At 46.2% G+C, this 23,718-nt stretch overlaps 1 protein-coding gene across 3 annotated transcripts in view; it reads left to right on the forward strand.

Annotated features, from left to right (window-relative positions):
* Positions 1-22,976, forward strand: part of TBP (TATA-box binding protein) — a 187,926-nt gene extending 164,950 nt beyond the window's left edge. For all 3 annotated transcript variants that reach the window (XM_069235022.1, XM_069235023.1, XM_069235024.1), the window contains exons 7-8: positions 957-1,051; positions 22,408-22,976. In XM_069235022.1, coding sequence (XP_069091123.1) covers positions 957-1,051; positions 22,408-22,487 — 175 coding nt within the window. In that variant the 3' untranslated portion in view covers positions 22,488-22,976. The remainder of the gene's footprint in view (positions 1-956; positions 1,052-22,407) is intronic.
* The last annotated feature ends 742 nt before the right edge of the window (positions 22,977-23,718 follow it).

A 23,718-nucleotide genomic window follows, 5' to 3' on the forward strand; every position in this document is an offset into this window, starting at 1 on the left:
AGTCTAACAACGTACTATTTCCTGATTTATTCTAACTTGCTTAATTACTTTCCTCAATATATTTAGCTCGGAGATATTTTCCAGACTGGAAACATTTGCAACTTTTGTGCGAATCCAATTTTCAATCTTTTTCTCGTAGCTGTTATGTAGTTATTGACTTAGGTCTGCTTCATTTTATCACCCACAAAACTTAATCCTCCATCTTGTTTATTCCCCCCCCCCCCCCCCCCCAAATGTAACCTGCTTTTAGATTTTTTTTTTTTTTTGTATGTACCCGATAGTTCCTGGTGAAGCCTTGTGTAATGCGTTGCTGCAAAGCCAATACAAACTGGATTTAGTAACGTAGCACAACAATGAGTGATTTTTCTTATTTAATCTGTTTGCAATTTGAAATCAGATTTTGCTTTTTAAAAGTACTCGGACTATATTTTACAGAGTTCGGGTAGATATAGACCGAGGTCATACTTTAAGTTTATATTTTATAGCGTAATAAGAGTATGTGGAGACATGTTACAGTGCTAATGCTATTTATAGCAATAAAGTGAGTGCACTTTTATACTTACAAACTCGATTAAAAGATTAAAGACAACAATATGTATCCAAGTTGTGTTGGAATCCTGCAAATGTAGAAAAAGCAAACTAATGAATAATATAAAAGGACATATTTAGTTAAGTATTGTTTCTATTTTATGGAGCACATGCCCACCAATTGCTTGGCCCCTTAGCACACTTACATGCAACTATATAATTCTGTGGATGTAAGGTTGCCTACAGAGGAGTGGACTAAATATGGCAATATGAAGGAAAGACATTTTCTTTGAATGCTTACTAGATTTCGCACTTGTAAAGATTTTTGGCAGTTCCTAAACTCCAAGGATGTTTCAGAACTGATAAGACTAACCAAACGTAATGCTTCCGTTTTGGCTATAACTAATGGCCATTTTTTTTCTTTACAGTTATGAGCCAGAGTTGTTTCCTGGTTTAATTTACAGGATGATCAAACCAAGGATTGTCCTTCTTATTTTTGTTTCTGGAAAGGTTGTATTAACTGGTAAGTTTTTTACACATAGAATATTTGTAGTGCTTCTATTGGAGACGTTTGTGCATTTTGTTTTTCACTCAATGTTTTTCCTGCCATATTTTTATTTTTATTTTTATTTTTTGAAGATTTTACTTATTAACTTACCTTATTACATTCCACTAGCAATATTAAAACATACATAAGTGCCATATCATACCCTGATGGACCATCTGGCATAGACAGTCTTGAGAACAGCAACATAATGTCAACAGTTTAGCAAGACAGGTTCTGATCCAGCACAGTGTAGGATATCAAGGATCATTTGTCCGACAAGGAGTTCTTTAAAGGGAACATTAGCTGCTACCAGTTGTAAGAGCAAGTCAGTCAACATGGCAAGGCCAGAGCATTCGGGCTCTATCGAGGGCAATACAGTTCCCAAGCTTTAGTCAGCAATCACAGTCCCAGGGAAAATATTTATATCCACAGAACGTGCCACAACATCAGTAACACCATTAGCAGTGTCCTCACCATGGAGTAGCAATTACTGTCTGAGGGATTCTCAAATCTCCTAGGCCGAGATGCCTAAGTAAGTCCACATGGTGTTCCAACTGTTCATTGCAGTATACTTGCCAACATAATAGACACTGTCAGAATTTTGTTCATAAGGGGTATGAAGATTCTGCACGCAGCCCAGCGATCAGGCAACTGGTTCAGCATGCACAGTTAAGTCCGCCATGTTGGAAAAGGGTTACCACACCTCTGTCCAGTGTCCATAGACAGCACCACAGGACCATGCCAGATGAAGAAACCCTTTGTCTGGTGAGCCGCACCAAGCACAATTCACATCCTCTCTTGGGCCAAAGCTATGAAGGCCAATTAGGTGTAGAATGCTCTCTGAAAACATTTATAGTGGATAATATGGAGCTTACTACTTGAAGAGACCATACCTGTCTGCGTACAAATGAATCCTACGCATTTCATCACTGTGCCCGCCCTAATCTTCCTCCCATAGAGTGCATGAAGCCTCACTATGTAAAGCCCTTCTTCCCCTGTGAAGCAAGATACATTAGTGTGATTAAGCCCTTAGTAGCAGTCGCATCTAGTAGGCATTCCAGTGGCGGAAAGGCACATGGCTCTGCTAGGAACTCTGGGAGGGAGAGCTTGTAGCTACCTTGTTGTATATTCAAGAAGAGGTGCAGCATCTTGGGAAGGATCACCATTTTCCTAAGGCCTATGCAACCAGCCACAGAGAGGGTAAGGGGGTGATCAAGCAAGATATCCTCTCTCTGATTTGGTCAATCGAGGTGCCATAATTGCCTCTGTCCTTATTCACCACATCCCAGTGTATTTGACAGAGTTAGGTCACCATCTTAAGGGAAACTCTGGCACAAATTGTGGTGTGCTAGTCTTGAGAGGCAGAATATGGTATTTGTTCCAATTAATAATAAATAACACAGAGTATGGGGTTTCATGTAGGTACAAAATAAAGTTAAAGTGTACTAGACCGTCTGTATCCATGGCTGGGGAGGGAGTCGGATTAGGTGCACCAGCGACCGTCACCCTTTGGAGTAAGTGTGACTACAAGGGGACACTCCCCCCTCCCTTAGACCAGGGGCTATTTGCCCTATAATTACAGGGCCCCTCCTGTTAAGCAATCCACAGTTAGGCCCTTCTCATTATATATATACTTAGCCACCTCCTATTGAGGCAGGCCCCGGTGTTCAGCATATGACTCTTTAGTGCATGAACTTGGGGATCCTAGGCCCTGATGAATGCTCCAGACTGTCTTTGGCTCTAGTTAGTGGGCAGAAACATGTTGGCCAGTGATTTATCGGTGACTCTTCAAGTCATTATTCTATAAAAGGGTCCTGCTTTGTTTTTAATCTCACCAACAATCACCACCAGTAAAGGGGTAATCCCGATTTTATCCAGATAAACTTTATCTCTGCACTCCCTCCAAGTTCTTTTAACGACGAGGTTGAGTCCATCAAGGTGATACTACCCTACCTGGATGGGGGTAGGTTGTCATATGATGAAGCATGACACTATATAGTGTGTGAGGACACCTAGTCTGTAAGGAGAAATTCCCCTCAGACTTTTCTGATAACCACATTCAGCACACATATAGGTCCCAAAGTCCGGGAGATACAGATGGTCTAGTACAATTTAACTTTGTTTTGTAACTACATGAAACCCCATACTCTGTGTTGTTTGTTGCACACCCAGGGGAGGCAGTATGGGGTTTTAAATTCTTCTCCCCTCCTCTCCCGTTGTGTTAAGACCAATGAATCCAAATTTAAGATTTTTGCATGATGGCATTAGGACTCCAGTGTGGTCCCCAAATATAAAGGGTCATGTTATCGGCATACACGGAGATCAAAATGGTGGACCTGTATATCATGGGGGTACTGAGCATATTTTTGCAGCTAGCGGCGACATAGCCAGTGCAAAGTGAATGGGCTAGATGGGGGCTATCTTGCCTCGTGCCCCCATCATGCCAAAAAGTCAGAGTAGGTATTGTGAATGCACTCTCTGACTGGGGGAGATGCATAAAGCAATTGCATCTTACCATATAATTTTACAGTGTTAAATAATTTTTCTTTTGTTTTTCTATCCAGTTTTTCTGGAATGCCCGAGATAAATGTTAAATGTTATTTAAAAAAATCTGTTTTTATTTCCATGCCATATTTCAAGTTTTTAAACTATTTGAATTGTCTGTCCAGAAAGTTTGGGCCGGTAAAAATCTAAAGCATACAGAAACATGTTACATCACATGTTATATCACATTGGTAATATGTAAGCACATACAAATCAATATCATTACAAGTTTACCACACATCAAATCTTTTTATCATTGAAAGTATGTTAGAATCTAATTTTTCGTTTCTTTAAAAATATGTACATATTATGTATTGGCTATTATATTAGTCTTGGTATGTAGGTCTAGAACACTTTTCGTCCAGTACACCAAATTCTTACAGGTTGAAGAATATTGCATGGTCTAATGCAGAGACTCGCCCTCTGAAAGCTGATTCAGGCACAATTTTAACCTGACCTCTTTGCCAAATTTCAACAATAAAATCAAAAACATGTACAACAGGTGAACCAGTCGCCTGGGAGTTACCAGTAGCTCTCAGACACCTTCAAAGTAGCTTGTGCTCCTGAGTTAATTTTTAATTAGCATAGAGTCACATTTTCCTTTTAAAGTTAGGGGAAGGGAGTGTTTATTTTACCTTTTCAGGTTGTACTTAGCAGGGCGCGATAATGAACAATGCTCAGTCAGATTTACAACCCAGGCTGCAGCTGGGGCACAAAGGTGAAAAACTAAAGCACTGAGGTATTTAACTCTTAAATAAAAGTCCTTGTTAACTCAATATTGGAGGGTGAGAACAAAATGAAGTTTCTGAATGCAGCTAATTGGGAGAAAATGAAAAGTTACCTTAATGATTACGTTACCTCTTAATTTATATTTTCTGCATTTTCAGAGTCACATTCACAAATAGCAGGCCTCTTGCTCCTAGTGGTCAGTAGAGACTGTGCCATATGTGTAACTCTAAAATCTAGAATTGTATTATAAATGGAAGAAATTTAAAGCGCAGAAAAAAGTTCCATATTTTTTACATTTATGCAAAACATTTTCTGCTATTTAAATTTATCCCATAAAAAAAAAAATGGTTGTATGTCTGTGTTATACATATAACTGTGCCACATATGGTGAAAGGTATACCCTGTGCCACAAGTACATACAAGACCGGCTAACAGTCACCCATACACATATATCCAAATCACACGCACACATTTTCATACATCCCCCAAAGACCACACTCTCACGGACACACATGGCAGCCCTGTCAAAGTTCCTCTACTCAGAGTATGTTGTTAAAACTATAGTATCTGGCTTTATGGACATTAGGCTTAGAGTCATAAAAGCTGGCTGTGGGGGTGTCTGGTAACAATGCGCAAGTTGTTTATCCTTCAGTATCTCACTATGATTTTCAATATTCATAAGTATCTCTCACTTTAAAAATGGTTGAAGATACATGATCTACAATGACTTAAAAAAACAACAGAACCCTTGGCGATCTCATTGCAGGCTAGTAGGTGGCAGCATTAGCTTCCACTTGGCATTGTTGGCGTCCTCTGGGCCATATGTGACATGAACTGGGGCCTATATAGCCACCACCCCAGGGAGCTGACCTCGGTTTGTTCTTTTCTGCATCATTAGTGCTGATCTGGACAATCTCATGTCAGTTACTTTTTTTTTTTTTTTACTAGACTCTTTCAACTGTTTTGTTGACTACTATTGTATATTTTGTTTTTCTCATTTTTTTTTAAATGCCCCTGAAGAAGCCCACCAGGTTTAAACCTTGTGGAGTCTTTCATCGACAGATGTCTGTGATAGACCCCCCATTTGATGTGCCTGTGGTGCCTGGAGAGAGACCATGACTCCACATTGTGTGTGGAGTGCAGGACCAATGACCCCTCTCCCCCACACCAAGGCCATCAGCGAGAGAGCCACAAAGCTTTTGGCTGCTTGCCCTACAACTCCATGCTACTCTAGGTCCTGCTCGGTTGGGGAGGGGGGGTGTCTTGGGAAAGCTCCCAGTGTCGCTGTCATTAGACCTCATTGCATTCCAGGACTACTTCTGGTATGTCCCATAAGAAAAAGTCCAAGAAGTCGAAGTGCTCTTTGACTTCTCTGCTTATCTCTCCACAGATTTGGGCTCCGCTTTTTGGTTTACCCGGTGCAGATGAAACAGGGTCTGCTCCATGCTTTCCTGAGTTCACCGGAGTGGCCCCTCCCCAATTCTGAGAGTCTTGAGACCCTGGGCCTGATCTTCAGGCAGCTGAGCACCTCTGGACACCAGGCGTTCAGGAGGGTCTTCAACTGGGACTCCGCCAGCAGGTCCATCCCTGGCACCCATCGACCGCTCCGTATCAGTTACTGGATCCTGATTGGCTCCGGCCTCAGCTTCCTGACTTCCTCCGGTGACCGTTCCAGTGCCGGTAACAGCACTGCTGACGCCCATCTGTGGTGCCGAATTCATCATGATTCCCGACTCTGGTACAGACTTGTATTATGAAGAAGAGGGCGTTTCCGTGTAAAAGTACTTGTGATAAGTGCCTGGGTGACTGTTCATCTGGTGTTAAATGGGATCAACTTAAAAATCTTGTGTAGCCTTTGCAGGATGTGAAAGCATGATGAGGCGACCACATTGAGCTGTCTGCTAATGGAAAGATTAGTGTCCAGGATGATCCTGAGGTTTTTGGCATGGTCCATAGAGGTGGTTGGGTGGGGGCGAGCTGAAATTTGAAGGGCCACCAAGAGGCGTCTCAGGTGGAGTGGTTGTTGCCATAGATAAGGACCTCGATTTTGTCTCTGATGATCTGGAGGCAGTTGTTTTTCATCCAAGCAGCAAAATTGCTCATGCAGTTGACAAAGTTTGCTTTGTCGCTGCTGGTTAAGTTGGTAAGGGAGAGGATGAGCTGTTTCAAAGTAGGATACGATGTCTGCAAGGGGCATTATGTAGACACTGAAGAGTGTTTGGCTGAGGAACGATCCTTAAAGGACTCTGTTTCTTGGATTTTGAGATGTAGGGGGATGTCTAACTTGTTGAGTTCTGTCCGTGAGGAGGGAGGGATATTCACTTGGGGGCCAGTTTGCAGATACCAAAGTGCTGAAGGTTTCTGATGAGTGAGGTGGGGAGGCCAAACCAAAAGCTGCAGAAAGTTTGAGGACGAGTGCAACAGTTTCTCCTCAGTCGAGGATGTTTCTGCCATCATCTGTGGCCGCAGTAAAGGGTGTTTCTGTGCTGTGGTTGATGCGAAGAACAGATTGAGAGCCGTCTAGGAATTGGAGTTCTAGGTTGTCTGCGAGTTGGGTATTGATTGCTTTCTCCATGAAATTAGCTGGAAAAGGCAAGTGTGAGATGGACTTCAACTTACTGAAGGTGTTGGTTTCCTAAATAGGGCATTGACTGCATTTTCTAGCAAGTCGGAAAGGTGGCGGTGGTTGTTAAGATGGTGTTGATAGCAGTGAGTGCGAAGGAGATGATGGTTCTTCCAAGGTTTTATATTAAGTGGGGGCAAGGGTCTGAGGGGGGGGCCCGAGTGGATGGCATTCATCAGGTCGGTGGTGTCTTCATTTGTGAGGGGCTTTCAGTTGCTTAGCTGCTGTTTGGCAGTGATGGGGCTGTCCTGCTGGGCTTTTGTATCGGTATGCTGTGGGTCAAATGTGTTGTAGACCTTCTTTTCGAAGAAGTTTGAGAGGTTGTTGCAGAGTGCTTAGGATGAGATGATGTTGGCAGTTGCAGGTTGGAGAACACCTTGATGACATTGAAGAGTTCTTTGGCGTTGTTGGGGTTGGCTTCCAGTCTGAGAGTTAGACATTTTTTCTTTGCGTTTCATAGTTGATGGTAGAGATTGGAGCACAGCTTTGTCTGTGGATCTTGTGGTGATGTTTTTGTTGAGTCTTAATTTTCTCAAGTTGTTTGCAGTGGCACTTGACTCCTGCGGTTTTGGAGGTCTTGTTTCTGGTGGGAGCGGTGGAGCTGGTGAAGTCAGTGAGCCATTTATTGAAGAGCTTGGTTGCCGCATTGAGGTTCTCGTGGTTTGGTGGGGATTTCTGTAGGGCCTTGGTCCAGTTTTCTTTAGATATTTTGCGCCAGGTCCTGCTGGTCGTTTGGGTTTTTTCTGGTGGGGTGACTTGGTGGGCAGGTATCTTTAAATGTATGATGTATTGGTCAGACCATTTGAGCAGAGTCATGTGGGTGATGGTGAGCATATTGTTGGAGGAGAAAATAGGGTTGAGGGTGGAGCCTGCTGTGTGGATTGGTCCTTAGACAAGCTGGGTTAGTCTGGGGTTGCGGAGGCTGTTGAGCAGGACCATGGAGCTGGAGTTCATGGTGTCTTCTGGGTGGAAATTGAAGTCCCCAGGGAGGATGTAGTTGTTTGATCTGATGGAAAGGGAAACAATGAAGTCTGCAATATGGTTCGGGACGGGAGGCAACAGGTTCCCTTAAGGGTGTTGTTGTAGTCCGTTCGTATTTTGAAGTGAAGTTGTTCCTTAGGTTGGTGTAGGAAGTTGGCTCTGTATGCACTATTTCAAAGTAAGGAATAGTATGCACAGAGTCCAAAGGTTCCCCTTAGAGGTTAGATAGTGGCAAAAAGAGATAATACTAATGCTCTATTTTGTGGTAGTGTGGTCGAGCAGTAGGCTTATCAAAGGAGTAGTGTTAAGCATTTGTTGTACATACACACAGGCAATAAATGAGGAACATACACTCAGAGACAAATCCAGGCCAATAGGTTTTGTTATAGAAAAATATATTTTCTTAGTTTATTTTAAGAACCACAGGTTCAAATTCTACATGTAATATCTCATTTGAAAGGTATTGCAGGTAAGTACTTTAAGAACTTTGAATAATTACAGTAGCATATATACTTTTCACATAAAACACAAATAGCTGTTTTAAAAGTGGACACAGTGCAATTTTCACAGTTCCTGGGGGAGGTAAGTTTTTGTTAGTTTTGTCAGGTAAGTAAATCACTTACAAGTCTCAGGTTTGGGTCCAAGGTAGCCCACCGTTGGGGGTTCAGAGCAACCCCAAAGTTACCACACCAGCAGCTCAGGGCCAGTCAGGTGCAGAGGTCAAAGAGGTGCCCAAAACACATAGGCTTCAATGGAGAGAAGGGGGTGCCCCGGTTCCGGTCTGCTAGCAGGTAAGTACCCGCGTCTTCGGGGGCAGACCAGGGGGGTTTTGTAGGGCACCGGGGGGGACACAAGTCAGCACAAAAAGTACACCCTCAGCAGCGCGGGGGCGGCCGGGTGCAGTGTGCAAACACGCGTCGGGTTTTCAATGGTTTTCAATGAGAGACCAAGGGATCTCTTCAGCGGTGCAGGCAGGCACGGGGGGGGCTCCTCGGGGTAGCCACCACCTGGGCAAGGGAGAGGGCCTCCTGGGGGTGACTCCTGCACAGGAGTTCCGTTCCTTTAGGTGCTGGGGGCTGCGGGTGCAGGGTCATTTCCAGCCGTCGGGAAATGGAGTTCAGGCAGTCGCGGTCAGGGGGAGCCTCGGGATTCCCTCTGCAGGCGTCGCTGTGGGGGCTCAGGGGGGACAACTTTGGTTACTCACGGTCTCGGAGTCACCGGAGGGTCCTCCCTGAGGTGTTGGTTCTCCACCAGTCGATTCGGGGTCGCCGGGTGCAGTGTTGCAAGTCTCACGCTTCTTGCGGGGAGTTGCAGGGGTCTTTAAATCTGCTCCTTGAAACAAAGTTGCAGTTCTTTTGGAGCAGTGCCGCTGTCCTCGGGAGTTTCTTGTCTTTCTTGAAGCAGGGCAGTCCTCTGAGGATTCAGAGGTCGCTGGTCCTTTGGAAAGCGTCGCTGGAGCAGGTTTCTTTGGAAGGCAGGAGACAGGCCGGTAGGACTGGGGCCAAAGCAGTTGTTGTCTTCTGTTCTTCCTCTGCAGGGGTTTTTCAGCTCAGCAGTCTTCTTCTTCTTGTAGTTTCAGGAATCTAAATTCTTAGGTTCAGGGGAGCCCTTAAATACTAAATTTAAGGGCGTGTTTAGGTCTGGGGGGTTAGTAGCCAATGGCTACTAGCCCTGAGGGTGGGTACACCCTCTTTGTGCCTCCTCCCAAGGGGAGGGGGTCACATCCCTAATCCTATTGGGGAATCGATTTCTAAAAGTTAGTCACTTTAGCTCAGGACATCTTAGGGGCTGTCCTGACTGGCCAGTGACTCCTCCTTGTTTTTCTCATTATTTTCTCCGGCCTTGCCGCCAAAAGTGGGGGCCGTGGCCGGAGGGGGCGGGCAACTCCACTAGCTGGAGTGTCCTGCGGTGCTGGCACAAAGGGGTGCCAGCCTTTGAGGCTCACCGCCAGGTGTGACAGCTCCTGCCTGGGGGAGGTGTTAGCATCTCCACCCAGTGCAGGCTTTGTTACTGGCCTCAGAGTGACAAAGGCACTCTCCCCATGGGGCCAGCAACATGTCTCGGTTGTGGCAGGCTGCTGGAACCAGTCAGCCTACACAGATAGTCGGTTAAGGTTTCAGGGGGCACCTCTAAGGTGACCTCTAGGGTGTATTTCACAATAAAATGTACACTGGCATCAGTGTGCATTTATTGTGCTGAGAAGTTTGATACCAAACTTCCCAGTTTTCAGTGTAGCCATTATGGTGCTGTGGAGTCCGTGTTTGACAGACTCCCAGACCATATACTCTTATGGCTACCCTGCACTTACAATGTCTAAGGTTTGGCTTAGACACTGTAGGGGCACAGTACTCATGTACTGGTGCCCTCACCAATGGTATAGTGCACCCTGCCTTAGGGCTGTAAGGCCTACTAGAGGGGTGACTTATCTATACTGCATAGGCAGTGTGAGGTTGGCATGGCACCCTGAGGGGAGTGCCATGTCGACTTACTCGTTTTGTTCTCACCAGCACACACAAGCTGACAAGCAGTGTGTCTGTGCTGAGTGAGGGGTCCCCAGGGTGGCATAAGATATGCTGCAGCCCTTAGAGACCTTCCCTGGCATCAGGGCCCTTGGTACCAGGGGTACCAGTTACAAGGGACTTACCTGGATGCCAGGGTGTGCCAATTGTGGAATCAAAAGTACAGGTTAGGGAAAGAACACTGGTGCTGGGGCCTGGTTAGCAGGCCTCAGCACACTTTCAATTAAAAACATAGCATCAGCAAAGGCAAAAAGTCAGGGGGTAACCATGCCAAGGAGGCATTTTCTTACACAACCCCCCCCCCCCCCCCCTCAAACGAAAGAGGATGAGACTAACCTTTCCCAAGAGAGTCTTCATTTTCTAAGTGGAAGAACCTGGAAAGGCCATCTGCATTGGCATGGGCAGTCCCAGGTCTGTGTTCCACTATAAAGTCCATTCCCTGTAGGGATATGGACCACCTCAACAGTTTTGGATTTTCACCTTTCATTTGCATCAGCCATCTGAGAGGTCTGTGGTCAGTCTGAACTAGGAAGTGAGTACCAAAGAGGTATGGTCTCAGCTTCTTCAGGGACCAAACCACAGCAAAGGCCTCCCTCTCAATGGCACTCCAACGCTGCTCCCTGGGGAGTAACCTCCTGCTAATGAAAGCAACAGGCTGGTCAAGGCCATCATCATTTGCTTGGGACAAAACTGCCCCTATCCCATGTTCAGAGGCATCTGTCTGCACAATGAACTGCTTGGAGTAATCTGGAGCTTTTAGAACTGGTGCTGTGCACATTGCTTGTTTCAGGGTGTCAAAGGCCTGTTGGCATTCTACAGTCCAGTTTACTTTCTTGGGCATTTTCTTGGAGGTGAGTTCTGTGAGGGCTGTCACAATGGATCCATATTCCTTCACAAACCTCCTATAGTACCCAGTCAAGCCAAGGAATGCCCTGACTTGAGTCTGGGTTTTTGGAGCTGCCCAGTCCAGAATAGTCTGGATCTTAGGCTGGAGTGGCTGAACTTGGCCTCCACCTACAAGGTGTCCCAAGTAAACCACAGTTCCCTGCCCTATCTGGCATTTGGATGCCTTGATAGAGAGGCCTGCAGATTGCAGAGCCTTCAAAACCTTCTTCAGGTGGACCAGGTGATCCTGCCAGTTGGAGCTAAAGACAGCAATATCGTCAAGATAAGCTGCACTGAAGGACTCCAAGCCAGCAAGGACTTGATTCACCAACCTTTGGAAGGTGGCAGGGGCATTCTTTAAACCAAAGGGCATAACAGTGAACTGATAATGCCCATCAGGTGTGGAGAATGCTGTCTTTTCTTTTGCTCCAGGGGCCATTTTGATTTGCCAGTACCCTGCTGTTAAGTCAAAGGTACTTAAGAATTTGGCAGCCCCTAATTTATCAATCAGCTCATCAGCTCTAGGAATGGGATGGGCGTCTGTCTTGGTGACAGAGTTAAGTCCTCTGTAGTCCACACAAAAGCTCATCTCTCTCTTTCCTTCTTTGGTGTGAGGTTTGGGGACTAAGACCACTGGGCTAGCCCAGGGGCTGTCAGAGTACTCCATTACTCCCAATTCCAGCATCTTGTGGACTTCCACCTTGATGCTTTCCTTAACTTGATCAGACTGTCGGAATATTTTGTTTTTGACAGGCATGCTGTCTCCTGTGTCCACATCATGGGTACACAGGTGTGTCTGACCAGGGGTTAGGGAAAAGAGCTCAGCAAACTGTTGCAGGACCGTCCTACAGTCAGCTTGCTGTTGGCCAGAGAGGGTGTCTGAATAGATCACTCCATCTACTGAGCCATCTTTAGGGTCTGATGACAGAAGATCAGGGAGAGGCTCACTCTCTGCTTCCTGATCCTCATCTGTTACCATTAACAGATTTACATCAGCCCTGTCATGGAAGAGCTTAAGGCGGTTCACATGGATCACCCTCTTTGGCTCCTGCTTGTGCCCAGTTCTACCAGATAGGTGACCTGACTCTTCCTCTCTAGCACTGGGTAAGGGCCACTACATTTGTCCTGAAGTGCCCTGTGAGCCACAGGCTCCAAAACCCAGACTTTCTGCCCTGGTTGAAATTCAACCAGTGCAGCCTTTTGGTCATACCAACACTTCTGGAGCTGTTGGCTGGCCTCAAGGTTTTTGTTTGCCTTTTCCATGTACTCTGCCATCCTTGAGCGAAGGCCAAGTACATAGTCCACTATGTCTTGTTTAGGCTCATGAAGAGGTCTCTCCCAGCCTTCTTTCACAAGAGCTAGTGGTCCCCTTACTGGTTGGCCAAACAGAAGTTCAAAGGGTGAGAACCCTACTCCCTTCTGAGGCACCTCCCTGTAAGCGAAAAGCAGACATGGCAAGAGGACATCCCATCTCCTTTTGAGTTTTTCTGGGAGCCCCATGATCATGCCCTTTAATGTCTTGTTGAATCTCTCAACAAGGCCATTAGTTTGTGGATGATATGGTGTAGTGAACTTATAAGTCACTCCACACTCATTCCACATGTGTTTTAGGTATGCTGACATGAAGTTGGTACCTCTGTCAGACACCACCTCCTTAGGGAAGCCCACCCTGGTAAAGATAGCAATGAGGGCCTTGGCTACTGCAGGGGCATTAGTCGACCTAAGGGGAATAGCTTCAGGATACCTAGTAGCATGATCCACTACTACTAGGATGTTCATATTTCCTGAGGCTGTGGGAGGTTCAAGTGGACCCACTATGTCCACACCCACTCTTTCAAAGGGGACCCCCACCACTGGAAGTGGAATGAGGGGGGCCTTTGGATGTCCACCTGTCTTACCACTGGCTTGACAGGTGGGACAGGAGGTGCAAAACTCCTTAACCTTCTGGGACATGTTGGGCCAGTAGAAGTGGTTGACTAACCTCTCCCACGTCTTGGTTTGTCCCAAATGCCCAGCAAGGGGAATATCATGGGCTAAGGTCAGAATGAACTCTCTGAACCCCTGAGGCACTACCACTCTCCTAGTGGCACCAGGTTTGGGATCTCTTGCCTCAGTGTACAGGAGTCCATCTTCCCAATAGACCCTATGTGTTCCATTTTTCTTGCCTTTGGACTCTTCAGCAGCTTGCTGCCTAAGGCCTTCAAGAGAGGGACAGGTTTCTTGTCCCTTACACAACTCTTCCCTTGAGGGTCCCCCTGGGCCCAAGAGCTCAACCTGATAAGGTTCCAGCTCCATAGGCTCAGTTCCCTCAGAGGGCAGAACTTCTTCCTGAGAAGAGAGGCTCTCTTTTTCTTGTTGTGTTGCAGCTGGTTTCCCAGCTGACTTTCCTTTTCTCTTGGTAGGCTGGGCCTTTCTTCCAGACTCCAGCTCTACTTTTTCACCCTGTGCCTTGCACTGTGCCCTTGTCTTGACACACACCAGTTCAGGGATACCCAGCATGGCTGCATGGGTTTTCAGTTCTACCTCAGCCCATGCTGAGGACTCCAGGTCATTTCCAAGCAAACAGTCTACTGGGATATTTCAGGAGACCACCACCTGTTTCAGGCCATTGACCCCTCCCCACTCTAAAGTTACCATAGCCATGGGATGTACTTTAGTCTGATTGTCAGCGTTGGTGACTGGATAAGTTTGTCCAGCCAGGTATTGGCCAGGGGAAACCAGTTTCTCTGTCACCATAGTGACACTGGCACCTGTATCCCTCAGGCCCTCTACACTTGTCCCATTAATTAAGAGCTGCTGCCTGTATTTTTGCATGTTAGGGGGCCTGGCAGCCAGTGTGGCTAAATCCACCCCACCCTCAGAGACTAATGTAGCTTCAGTGTGACACCTGATTTGCGCTGGGCACACTGTTGATCCCACTTGGAGACTGGCTATTCCAGTTTTAGCTGGAGTGGAGTTAGAAGTGGTATCTTTCTTGGGACAGACCTTGTCTCCAGTTTGGTGTCCAGACTGACTACAGCTACGACACCAGGCCTTTTTGGGATCAAAGTTTTTACCCTTGTACCCAGAATTGTTTTGTGAAGAGGCTCTGGGCCCACCCTCCTGTGCAGGTTTTTGGGGGCCTGTAGAAGACTCTTTACTATTTTTGTTTTTGGCTGTCTCACCACCTTTCCCCTGGGGAGGTTTTGTGACCCCTTTCTTTTGGTCACCCCCTGTGGAAGTTTTGGACACCCTAGTCTTGACCCAATGGTCCGCCTTCTTTCCCAATTCTTGGGGAGAAATTGGTCCTAGGTCTACCAGATTCTGATGCAGTTTATCATTGAAACAATTACTTAATAGGTGTTCTTTCACAAATAAATTGTACAGCCCATCATAATTACTTACACCACTGCCTTGAATCCAACCATCTAGTGTTTTTACTGAGTAGTCTACAAAGTCAACCCAGGTCTGGCTCGAGGATTTTTGAGCCCCCCTGAATCTAATCCTATACTCCTCAGTGGAGAATCCAAAGCCCTCAATCAGGGTACCCTTCATGAGGTCATAAGATTCTGCATCTTTTCCAGAGAGTGTGAGGAGTCTATCCCTACACTTTCATGTGAACATTTCCCAAAGGAGAACACCCCAGTGAGATTTGTTCACTTTTCTGGTTACACAAGCCCTCTCAAAAGCTGTGAACCATTTGGTGATGTCATCACCATCTTCGTATTTAGTTACAATCCCTTTAGGGATTTTCAACATGTCAGGAGAATCTCTGACCCTATTTATGTTGCTGCCACCATTGATGGGTCCTAGGCCCATCTCTTGTCTTTCCCTCTCTATCGCTAGGATCTGTCTTTCCAAAGCCAATCTTTTGGCCATCCTGGCTAACTGGATGTCCTCTTCACTGGAGTTATCCTCAGTGATTTCAGAGAGGTTGGTCCCTCCTGTGAGGGAACCAGCATCTCTGACTATGATTTGTGGAGTCAGGGCTTGAGAGGCCCTGTCTTCCCTAGATAGGACTGGTAGGGGGGAATCACCCTCCAAGTCACTATCATCATCCTCTGTGTTGCCATCCTCAGAGGGGTTGGCTCTTTCAAACTCTGCCAACAGCTCCTGGAGCTGTAGTTTGGAAGGTCTGGGGCCCATTACTATTTTCTTTAGTGTACAGAGTGACCTTAGCTCCCTCATCTTAAGATGGAGGTAAGGTGTGGTGTCGAGTTTCACCACATTCATCTCTGCACTAGACATTATGCTTCTAAAAGCTGGAATACTTTTTAAGAATCTAAAACTAGTTCTAGGTTCTAATTCAAACTTTTACAAAACTTTTAAACTCTAAAAGGAAATGCTAACCGGGACTAACACAAGGCCCTAGCAGGACTTTTAAGAATTTAGAAAAATTTCAAATTGCAAAAAAATCAAGTTCTAATGACAATTTTTGGAATTTGTCGTTTGATCAGGTATTGGCTGAGTAGTCCAGCAAATGCAAAGTCTTGTACCCCACCGCTGATCCACCAATGTAGGAAGTTGGCTCTGTATGCACTATTTCAAAGTAAGGAATAGTATGCACAGAGTCCAAGGGTTCCCCTTAGAGGTAAGATAGTGGCAAAAAGAGATAATACTAATGCTCTATTTTGTGGTAGTGTGGTCGAGCAGTAGGCTTATCAAAGGAGTAGTGTTAAGCATTTGTTGTACATACACACAGGCAATAAATGAGGAACACACACTCAGAGACAAATCCAGGCCAATAGGATTTGTTATAGAAAAATATATTTTCTTAGTTTATTTTAAGAACCACAGGTTCAAATTCTACATGTAATATCTCATTTGAAAGGTATTGCAGGTAAGTACTTTAGGAACTTTGAATAATTACAGTAGCATATATACTTTTCACATAAAACACAAATAGCTGTTTTAAAAGTGGACACAGTGCAATTTTCACAGTTCCTGGGGGAGGTAAGTTTTTGTTAGTTTTGTCAGGTAAGTAAATCACTTACAAGTCTCAGGTTTGGGTCCAAGGTAGCCCACCGTTGGGGGTTCAGAGCAACCCCAAAGTTACCACACCAGCAGCTCAGGGCCGGTCAGGTGCAGAGGTCAAAGAGGTGCCCAAAACACATAGGCTTCAATGGAGAGAAGGGGGTGCCCCGGTTCCGGTCTGCTAGCAGGTAAGTACCCGCGTCTTCGGAGGGCAGACCAGGGGGGTTTTGTAGGGCACCGGGGGGGACACAAGTCAGCACAAAAAGTACACCCTCAGCAGCGCGGGTGCGGCCGGGTGCAGTGTGCAAACACGCGTCGGGTTTTCAATGAGAGACCAAGGGATCTCTTCAGCGGTGCAGGCAGGCAAGGGGGGGGCTCCTCGGGGTAGCCACCACCTGGGCAAGGGAGAGGGCCTCCTGGGGGTCCCTCCTGCACAGGAGTTCCGTTCCTTTAGGTGCTGGGGGCTGCGGGTGCAGGGTCTTTTCCAGCCGTCGGGAAATGGAGTTCAGGCAGTCGCGGTCAGGGGGAGCCTCGGGATTCCCTCTGCAGGCGTCGCTGTGGGGGCTCAGGGGGGACAACTTTGGTTACTCACGGTCTCGGAGTCGCCGGAGGGTCCTCCCTGAGGTGTTGGTTCTCCACCAGTCGAGTCGGGGTCGCCGGGTGCAGTGTTGCAAGTCTCACGCTTCTTGCGGGGAGTTGCAGGGGTCTTTAAATCTGCTCCTTGAAACAAAGTTGCAGTTCTTTTGGAGCAGTGCCGCTGTCCTCGGGAGTTTCTTGTCTTTCTTGAAGCAGGGCAGTCCTCTGAGGATTCAGAGGTCGCTGGTCCTTTGGAAAGCGTCGCTGGAGCAGGTTTCTTTGGAAGGCAGGAGACAGGCCGGTAGGACTGGGGCCAAAGCAGTTGGTGTCTTCTGTTCTTCCTCTGCAGGGGTTTTTCAGCTCAGCAGTCTTCTTCTTGTAGTTTCAGGAATCTAAATTCTTAGGTTCAGGAGAGCCCTTAAATACTAAATTTAAGGGCGTGTTTAGGTCTGGGGGGGTTAGTAGCCAATGGCTACTAGCCCTGAGGGTGGGTACACCCTCTTTGTGCCTCCTCCCAAGGGGAGGGGGTCACATCCCTAATCCTATTGGGGAATCCTCCATCTGCAAGATGGAGGATTTCTAAAAGTTAGTCACTTCAGCTCAGGACACCTTAGGGGCTGTCCTGACTGGCCAGTGACTCCTCCTTGTTTTTCTCATTATTTTCTCCGGCCTTGCCGCCAAAAGTGGGGGCCGTGGCCGGAGGGGGCGGGCAACTCCACCAGCTGGAGTGTCCTGCGGTGCTGGCACAAAGGGGTGAGCCTTTGAGGCTCACCGCCAGGTGTGACAGCTCCTGCCTGGGGGAGGTGTTAGCATCTCCACCCAGTGCAGGCTTTGTTACTGGCCTCAGAGTGACAAAGGCACTCTCCCCATGGGGCCAGCAACATGTCTCGTTTGTGGCAGGCTGCTGGAACCAGTCAGCCTACACAGATAGTCGGTTAAGGTTTCAGGGGGCACCTCTAAGGTGCCCTCTGGGGTGTATTTCACAATAAAATGTACACTGGCATCAGTGTGGATTTATTGTGCTGAGAAGTTTGATACCAAACTTCCCAGTTTTCAGTGTAGCCATTATGGTGCTGTGGAGTCTGTGTTTGACAGACTCCCAGACCATATACTCTTATGGCTACCCTGCACTTACAATGTCTAAGGTTTGGCTTAGATGCTGTAGGGGCACAGTACTCATGTACTGGTGCCCTCACCTATGGTATAGTGCACCCTGCCTTAGGGCTGTAAGGCCTACTAGAGGGGTGACTTATCTATACTGCATAGGCAGTGTGAGGTTGGCATGGAACCCTGAGGGGAGTGCCATGTCGACTTACTCGTTTTTGTTCTCACCAGCACACACAAGCTGACAAGCAGTGTGTCTGTGCTGAGTGAGGGGTCCCCAGGGTGGCATAAGATATGCTGCAGCCCTTAGAGACCTTCCCTGGCATCAGGGCCCTTGGTACCAGGGGTACCAGTTACAAGGGACTTACCTGGATGCCAGGGTGTGCCAATTGTGGAATCAAAAGTACAGGTTAGGGAAAGAACACTGGTGCTGGGGCCTGGTTAGCAGGCCTCAGCACACTTTCAATTCAAAACATAGCATCAGCAAAGGCAAAAAGTCAGGGGGTAACCATGCCAAGGAGGCATTTCCTTACAGTTGGTGTTTGAGTCCTTGGAGGTGGTGCAGTCAATTGTTTGTAGATGATCGCAAGTACTTGGCCTGGTTTGAGGGTTCATTCCTGGTGTATGATTTTGTAGGCAGGCAGGATGGCAGTGGCAAAGTCTGGGTTGGTGGCTGGGTTGAGCCATGTTTTGGTCAGGAAGAGGTGGTCCGATGTGTTGCTGTTGAGGAGGTCCCAGGTTTTGTTGGCGTGTTTCTTGAGGGATCAGATGTTGAGAAGCATGGCAAACAGGTGGTGTGGGGGTGGTGATGTATCGGTTGTTTGCAGGTAGTGGTGTTAATGTCTGAGGTGTTGCAGGTAAAATCGCAATGGGAGCAGGAGAAAGGTCCTTCCATGGTGCTGGGGGGATGCACAGCAGCAGTTGTTTGCTGATGTGTGTTGTTGAGGGTGCAGAGGAGGAGGAGGAGGAGGAGGAGTAGTAGTGGTGGTGTGTTTGGCTCCAGTGGCAGCTGTTTGTATGGGGTTGTGTTGGATAGTCATGGCCGAGGTTCCTGGCGTTGGGCCCAGTCCTGGTGCAGATGGGCATGCTTTTGGTGGGCTTATGGCGCAACAGCAGCATGGTCATGCTGCAGCCTACTGTAAGTAGGTCCTGGAGTGGGCGGGCTTCTGTTTGCAGGAAGAATGGTGAGCAGGAAAACCTGGGTGGGGAAACCCGGGCAGCAGTGATGTTGCTTGGTAAAACAGCAGCAGCTGGATCAGGGTGGAAGCTAAAGGTAAGTAGGCTAGGTGCTCATGTGCTTTATAGCATTGGATTTGCAGGACACATTTTCCCATCATGCCTGTCCACAGGCTCAGTTCAAATTGCTCCTTTATGGCATTGCAAGCACCCCTCTGGTGTTCACGAAGGTGATGCGGGTAGTAGCAGTTCATCTGCAGAGGTCATTAATTCCATCCTTCCCCTACCTTGACGATGAGCTGTTGAAGGCGGGTACCCCCCAGGCAGTCGTGACCCACCTTCAGATGACAGCAGACCTTATACTTGCTGAGGTTTGTGATCATTGTGCCAAAGTCACACCTGACTCCCTCTCAGGCGCTCCCTTTCATCTGAGCTGTTCTGGATAGAGTGCAGTTTTAGATTTATCCTCTAGAACAGTAAGTCCAGAATATTAGGGCTATAGTACTGATGTTTCAGCCTTTATTCTGGATTTTAGTGAGAGACTGGCTCTGATGCTTCTGTCTAATCACCTCCTGCATCCTGTTGGTGAAACATGCCCATTGGCATATGAGTACTCTGCAGTGTGACTTGAAGACCCAGTGGGCACAGCATTAGGGAAATCTCTCCAACTTGCTCTCTGTACTGGAAGGAACTGCGAAACGCCTGCGGTGGTGGCTCCCGGGCCGTAATTTTGGTCGACAGCAGACCTCTTTCTCTTCACAATCCAGAACTCACTGCAAACAGATGCACCACTCCTGGGTTTGGGCTGACATCTGGAAGAGGTGGAGATCAGAGGACTTTGATCTCCAGTAGAGTCTCAGCTCCACATCATCCTATTGAAACTGCAAACATTTGTTCCTTCCATCAAGAGGAAGGCTCAATCGGGTGTTCATGGACAACATCCACAGCCATGTGTTATTGTGACAAACAGGTCATGGTGGGGGTCATGGACCCTATGTCAAGAGTCTCTGGACACAGCTGGAATGTCTGGACATATTCCTGGTGATTCGATATCTGGCAGGCTGTCTGAATACCAGAGCAGACAAGCTCCGCCGTCGATGCCTAGTGCATCAAATGGCACAAATGGCATATCCATCTGGAGGTGGCACAATATCTCTTCCAAGATTGGGAAGGATTTGGTTAGATCTGTTCGCCGCCACAGAGAACGTGCAATGTCAGCACTTTGTGTGCTAGAGTTTCCAAGGTGGATCTTGCTTAGAGACATATTTTGTCTCAAGTGGAGCTCAGGACTCCTATACACCTTCCTGACGATACCACTCCTGTCCAGAGTTCTCAAGACGACCAGGCCCGAGTCATCTTAATGGCTCCAGACTGGGCAAGGAGAGTATGACACCCCAGATTCCTGAGCATGAGCATCTCCTCCAGTCAGGCTTCCCATTTCATAGTAGCCGGACAGTGTACTGCCCTCAAACCTGTCCACTCTCCACAGTCTTGTGGAGCTTAAGCAACGACAGTTGAGGGTGTTTGATCTCCCTCCTGAACTGTACGCCATTCAGGCAGCCAGACGTTACTCCAATAAAACTATTTGTCTGACAGTGGGACAAGTTTGTGGCTTGGGGTACATCTACGATCCTGTGTCTGTACCCTTGTCGGACGTTCTCTTGTTTATTCTATCCCTGGCCTGGCAAGACTTTGCTTTGGGCACAGTTAAGGGATATGTCTGCCATGTCTGCCTTCACGTGGTTGCCATACCAAGCTTCCATATTTAAGTCATCTGTTATGACTAGATTCCTTTAAAAGTTTGCAACATGTTATGTTTCCTCCCACACCCTGCATTATGCCCCCAATGTGACTTGAATTTAATTTTCACTTTCCTCATTTGTTCCACATTTGTACTAATTCTCAAGACTGCTTTCCTTGTGGCTAGTACGGTTAGCGTATTGCAGGCGTTTTAAATTAACCCTTCACTTCATTATTCCCAGACAAGCCGCTGGTTCTTAGAACTTGAGCATTCTTTTTGCCAAAGGTTATCACACCTTTCCACGTCAGGCAGACGATCATCCTGCCTAACTACCCCCCGCCCCCACCTCCTCCTCCTTCTAAAGAGGGAGAGACTCTACAGCTTGGATTCAAAAAGAGTATTATCGTTCTTCATTGATCATACCAAAGAATTCTGTGTGTACAGTTAACTTTTTATTGAATTTGCAGGGGCAAAGAAAGGGAAGGTAATTCAGAAAAGAAAGCTCTCACAATGGATTATCCATTGCATTAAGATATGCTGTGAAAAAATCAGCCCCCTGAGGACTTAAGAGCTCATTCCACCAGAGCTAAAGCTGCGACTACTGCGTAAGCTAGAGGAGTTCCAGTCCTGGACTGGTCAGGGAGCTACGTGGGCATCACTGCACACGTTCGCTAAGCACTAGTCTCGACAATTGTGTCTGGTGAGATAGCATTTTGCCTGTTGGGTCCTCTAGGGCTCCTTAGTTTAAAACAATCCGCAAACCCATGTCCGGGGAGTGATTGCTTTGGTATCTATTCTAAGGTAAGGAATCTGTGGCTAGATGTCTCTATCAGATGAACAAGTTAATTAGTTTAGGTAATTCCTTATCAAGTAGAGACTCTATCTGCCCGCAGATTCCCTACTAATAATCCCCATTGTACAAACTGTCTTCTCCCAAAAGAGATCCTTGAGGACCTAACTTTTGGCACACTAGGCATTCCTCCTAAGCATGGCTCTGTGCTTCTGGTGAAGAAAAACAGTCAAGAACCAAGGCCAGCATGCTGGGGTGGGTGGCACCTATAGTGACACCGCTCATGTGTGATGCAAACACCACCACCTACCAGTGAGCAAGGGGAATGCTCAAACATTTATGGAGCCAGTCTGACACCTGGTGAATATTCTAAGATAAGGTATCTGCAGTTACAGTCTCTTCCAGAAAAGGTGTTAGCAAATATAAATAACTTGTTCATTTCTAGTTGTGTGGCCCAGAACCAGGTTATTAAATATTTCTGTCAACCATTAACCCTGTTAAAGCTGTTGGTTGTAGATGGGTATATTGATTGAGGTTCCAAAGTGGGTTCATGCTCTTGAAAGTAGACTATTTTGTTGACATAACTATTCAGTGCACTGGCCGTACTTCAGTACATATCATAAAACTGTCTTTCTTAATACTCTGTCATGGAATGTAGTATTTATGACAAACAATGATTTTTAATTTGTTGAAATTGTTGATCTATTTTAGGTGCAAAGGTACGAGGAGAAATATATGAAGCGTTTGAAAATATATACCCTATTCTAAAAGGATTTCGAAAAACCACGTAACCCCATCTTTACATTATGAAAAAGGACTTTTTTTTCTTCTTTCAAATGGGAGCTGCTGAAATGACCTAAAAGAAACGGACTTGTATTGCACACAAGTGCACTATTTCAAGTGTTTTCCTATTTGTGCCTGCTTCGTGTCATTGAGTACATCAGAATTCCTGCTAGTTGATTTTAAGTCTGGCTTTGGGAATGTCATTGTCATTTTATTTATATTGTGCTTTTTATAGGATTTTAATGGCTTCTATCTCGTGCTAAAAGCAGTATATCTGAACACTTAACCATGTATATAACAAGTGAAGTTTTGTCAATTAGTGTAAAATGTTATGTTCAGTTTCTTCCTACAGACATTTTATGTTCTAGTCCCGTTTCAAAACTGAGCGTTTTAAAAATGTTTTATTCAAAATTTGAAATTTTTAGAATGTTTTTAAGTACAGGCGACATTCCCTTTTTCCAGTGTTCAGGCCAGAATAAATTAATAATGACAAATGGTTTCCTTTGCCTACGATTCTCTCAATGTTGAGTCATATATGTAGTAGGCTTCTGGAAATTAAAGATGCGCACAAGGCAGTTGTTTAGTAGCCTTACTCGTTTAGTATATGACGCCTCTGGATAGGTTTGCTTCTGTAGAAATGTTTGCACTCCTGAATAAGTGCTGGCTAGTCACCAGAGAAATGCTCTGTAAAGGTGCAAAACACAATCTAAATATAGATATATTTGACTTTCAAAGACAGCTACACAGTTCAGTTTATTCTCAACTAGTAGGTCCAGACTGAAGCTTTTGTCCCATTTCTTTATTAAGGGTCCTTAGGAGAATACCAAAGGTCACTAGAATTGACTATTGACTAAGCCAGTTGCCTATTTTATTTTTTAAATATTTTGTAAGTTAATCATCATGTATTTTATCTGTTCTTTTATCATAGTGTAAATTAGTTAATTTTAAAGATTATATAGCATAAGGAATTGGAACTTGCATTGTATAAGTAGTTGGTCCAATCAACATTTTATAGTTGTGGCAATGTGTAGGCTCTTTTTAAAATGGTTAGCCCCACTTTTTTGCCTGGTATCTGATGTGGTTTTGAGTGAAAGTGTACTGGGTTCCTGCTAACCAGGTCCCCAGTGCCAGATCTCTTTCCCTAAACTGCAATTGTTTCCCTAGTTGGCAAGTCCTTTAGCACCCTCTGTAAGTCCCTAGTAAATGGTTCACCTGGTACATAGGCCAGAGGTATTAAAA

The sequence above is a fragment of the Pleurodeles waltl genome, chromosome 5 (genome assembly GCF_031143425.1).
Source record: "Pleurodeles waltl isolate 20211129_DDA chromosome 5, aPleWal1.hap1.20221129, whole genome shotgun sequence".
Classification (NCBI taxonomy): domain Eukaryota; kingdom Metazoa; phylum Chordata; class Amphibia; order Caudata; family Salamandridae; genus Pleurodeles; species Pleurodeles waltl.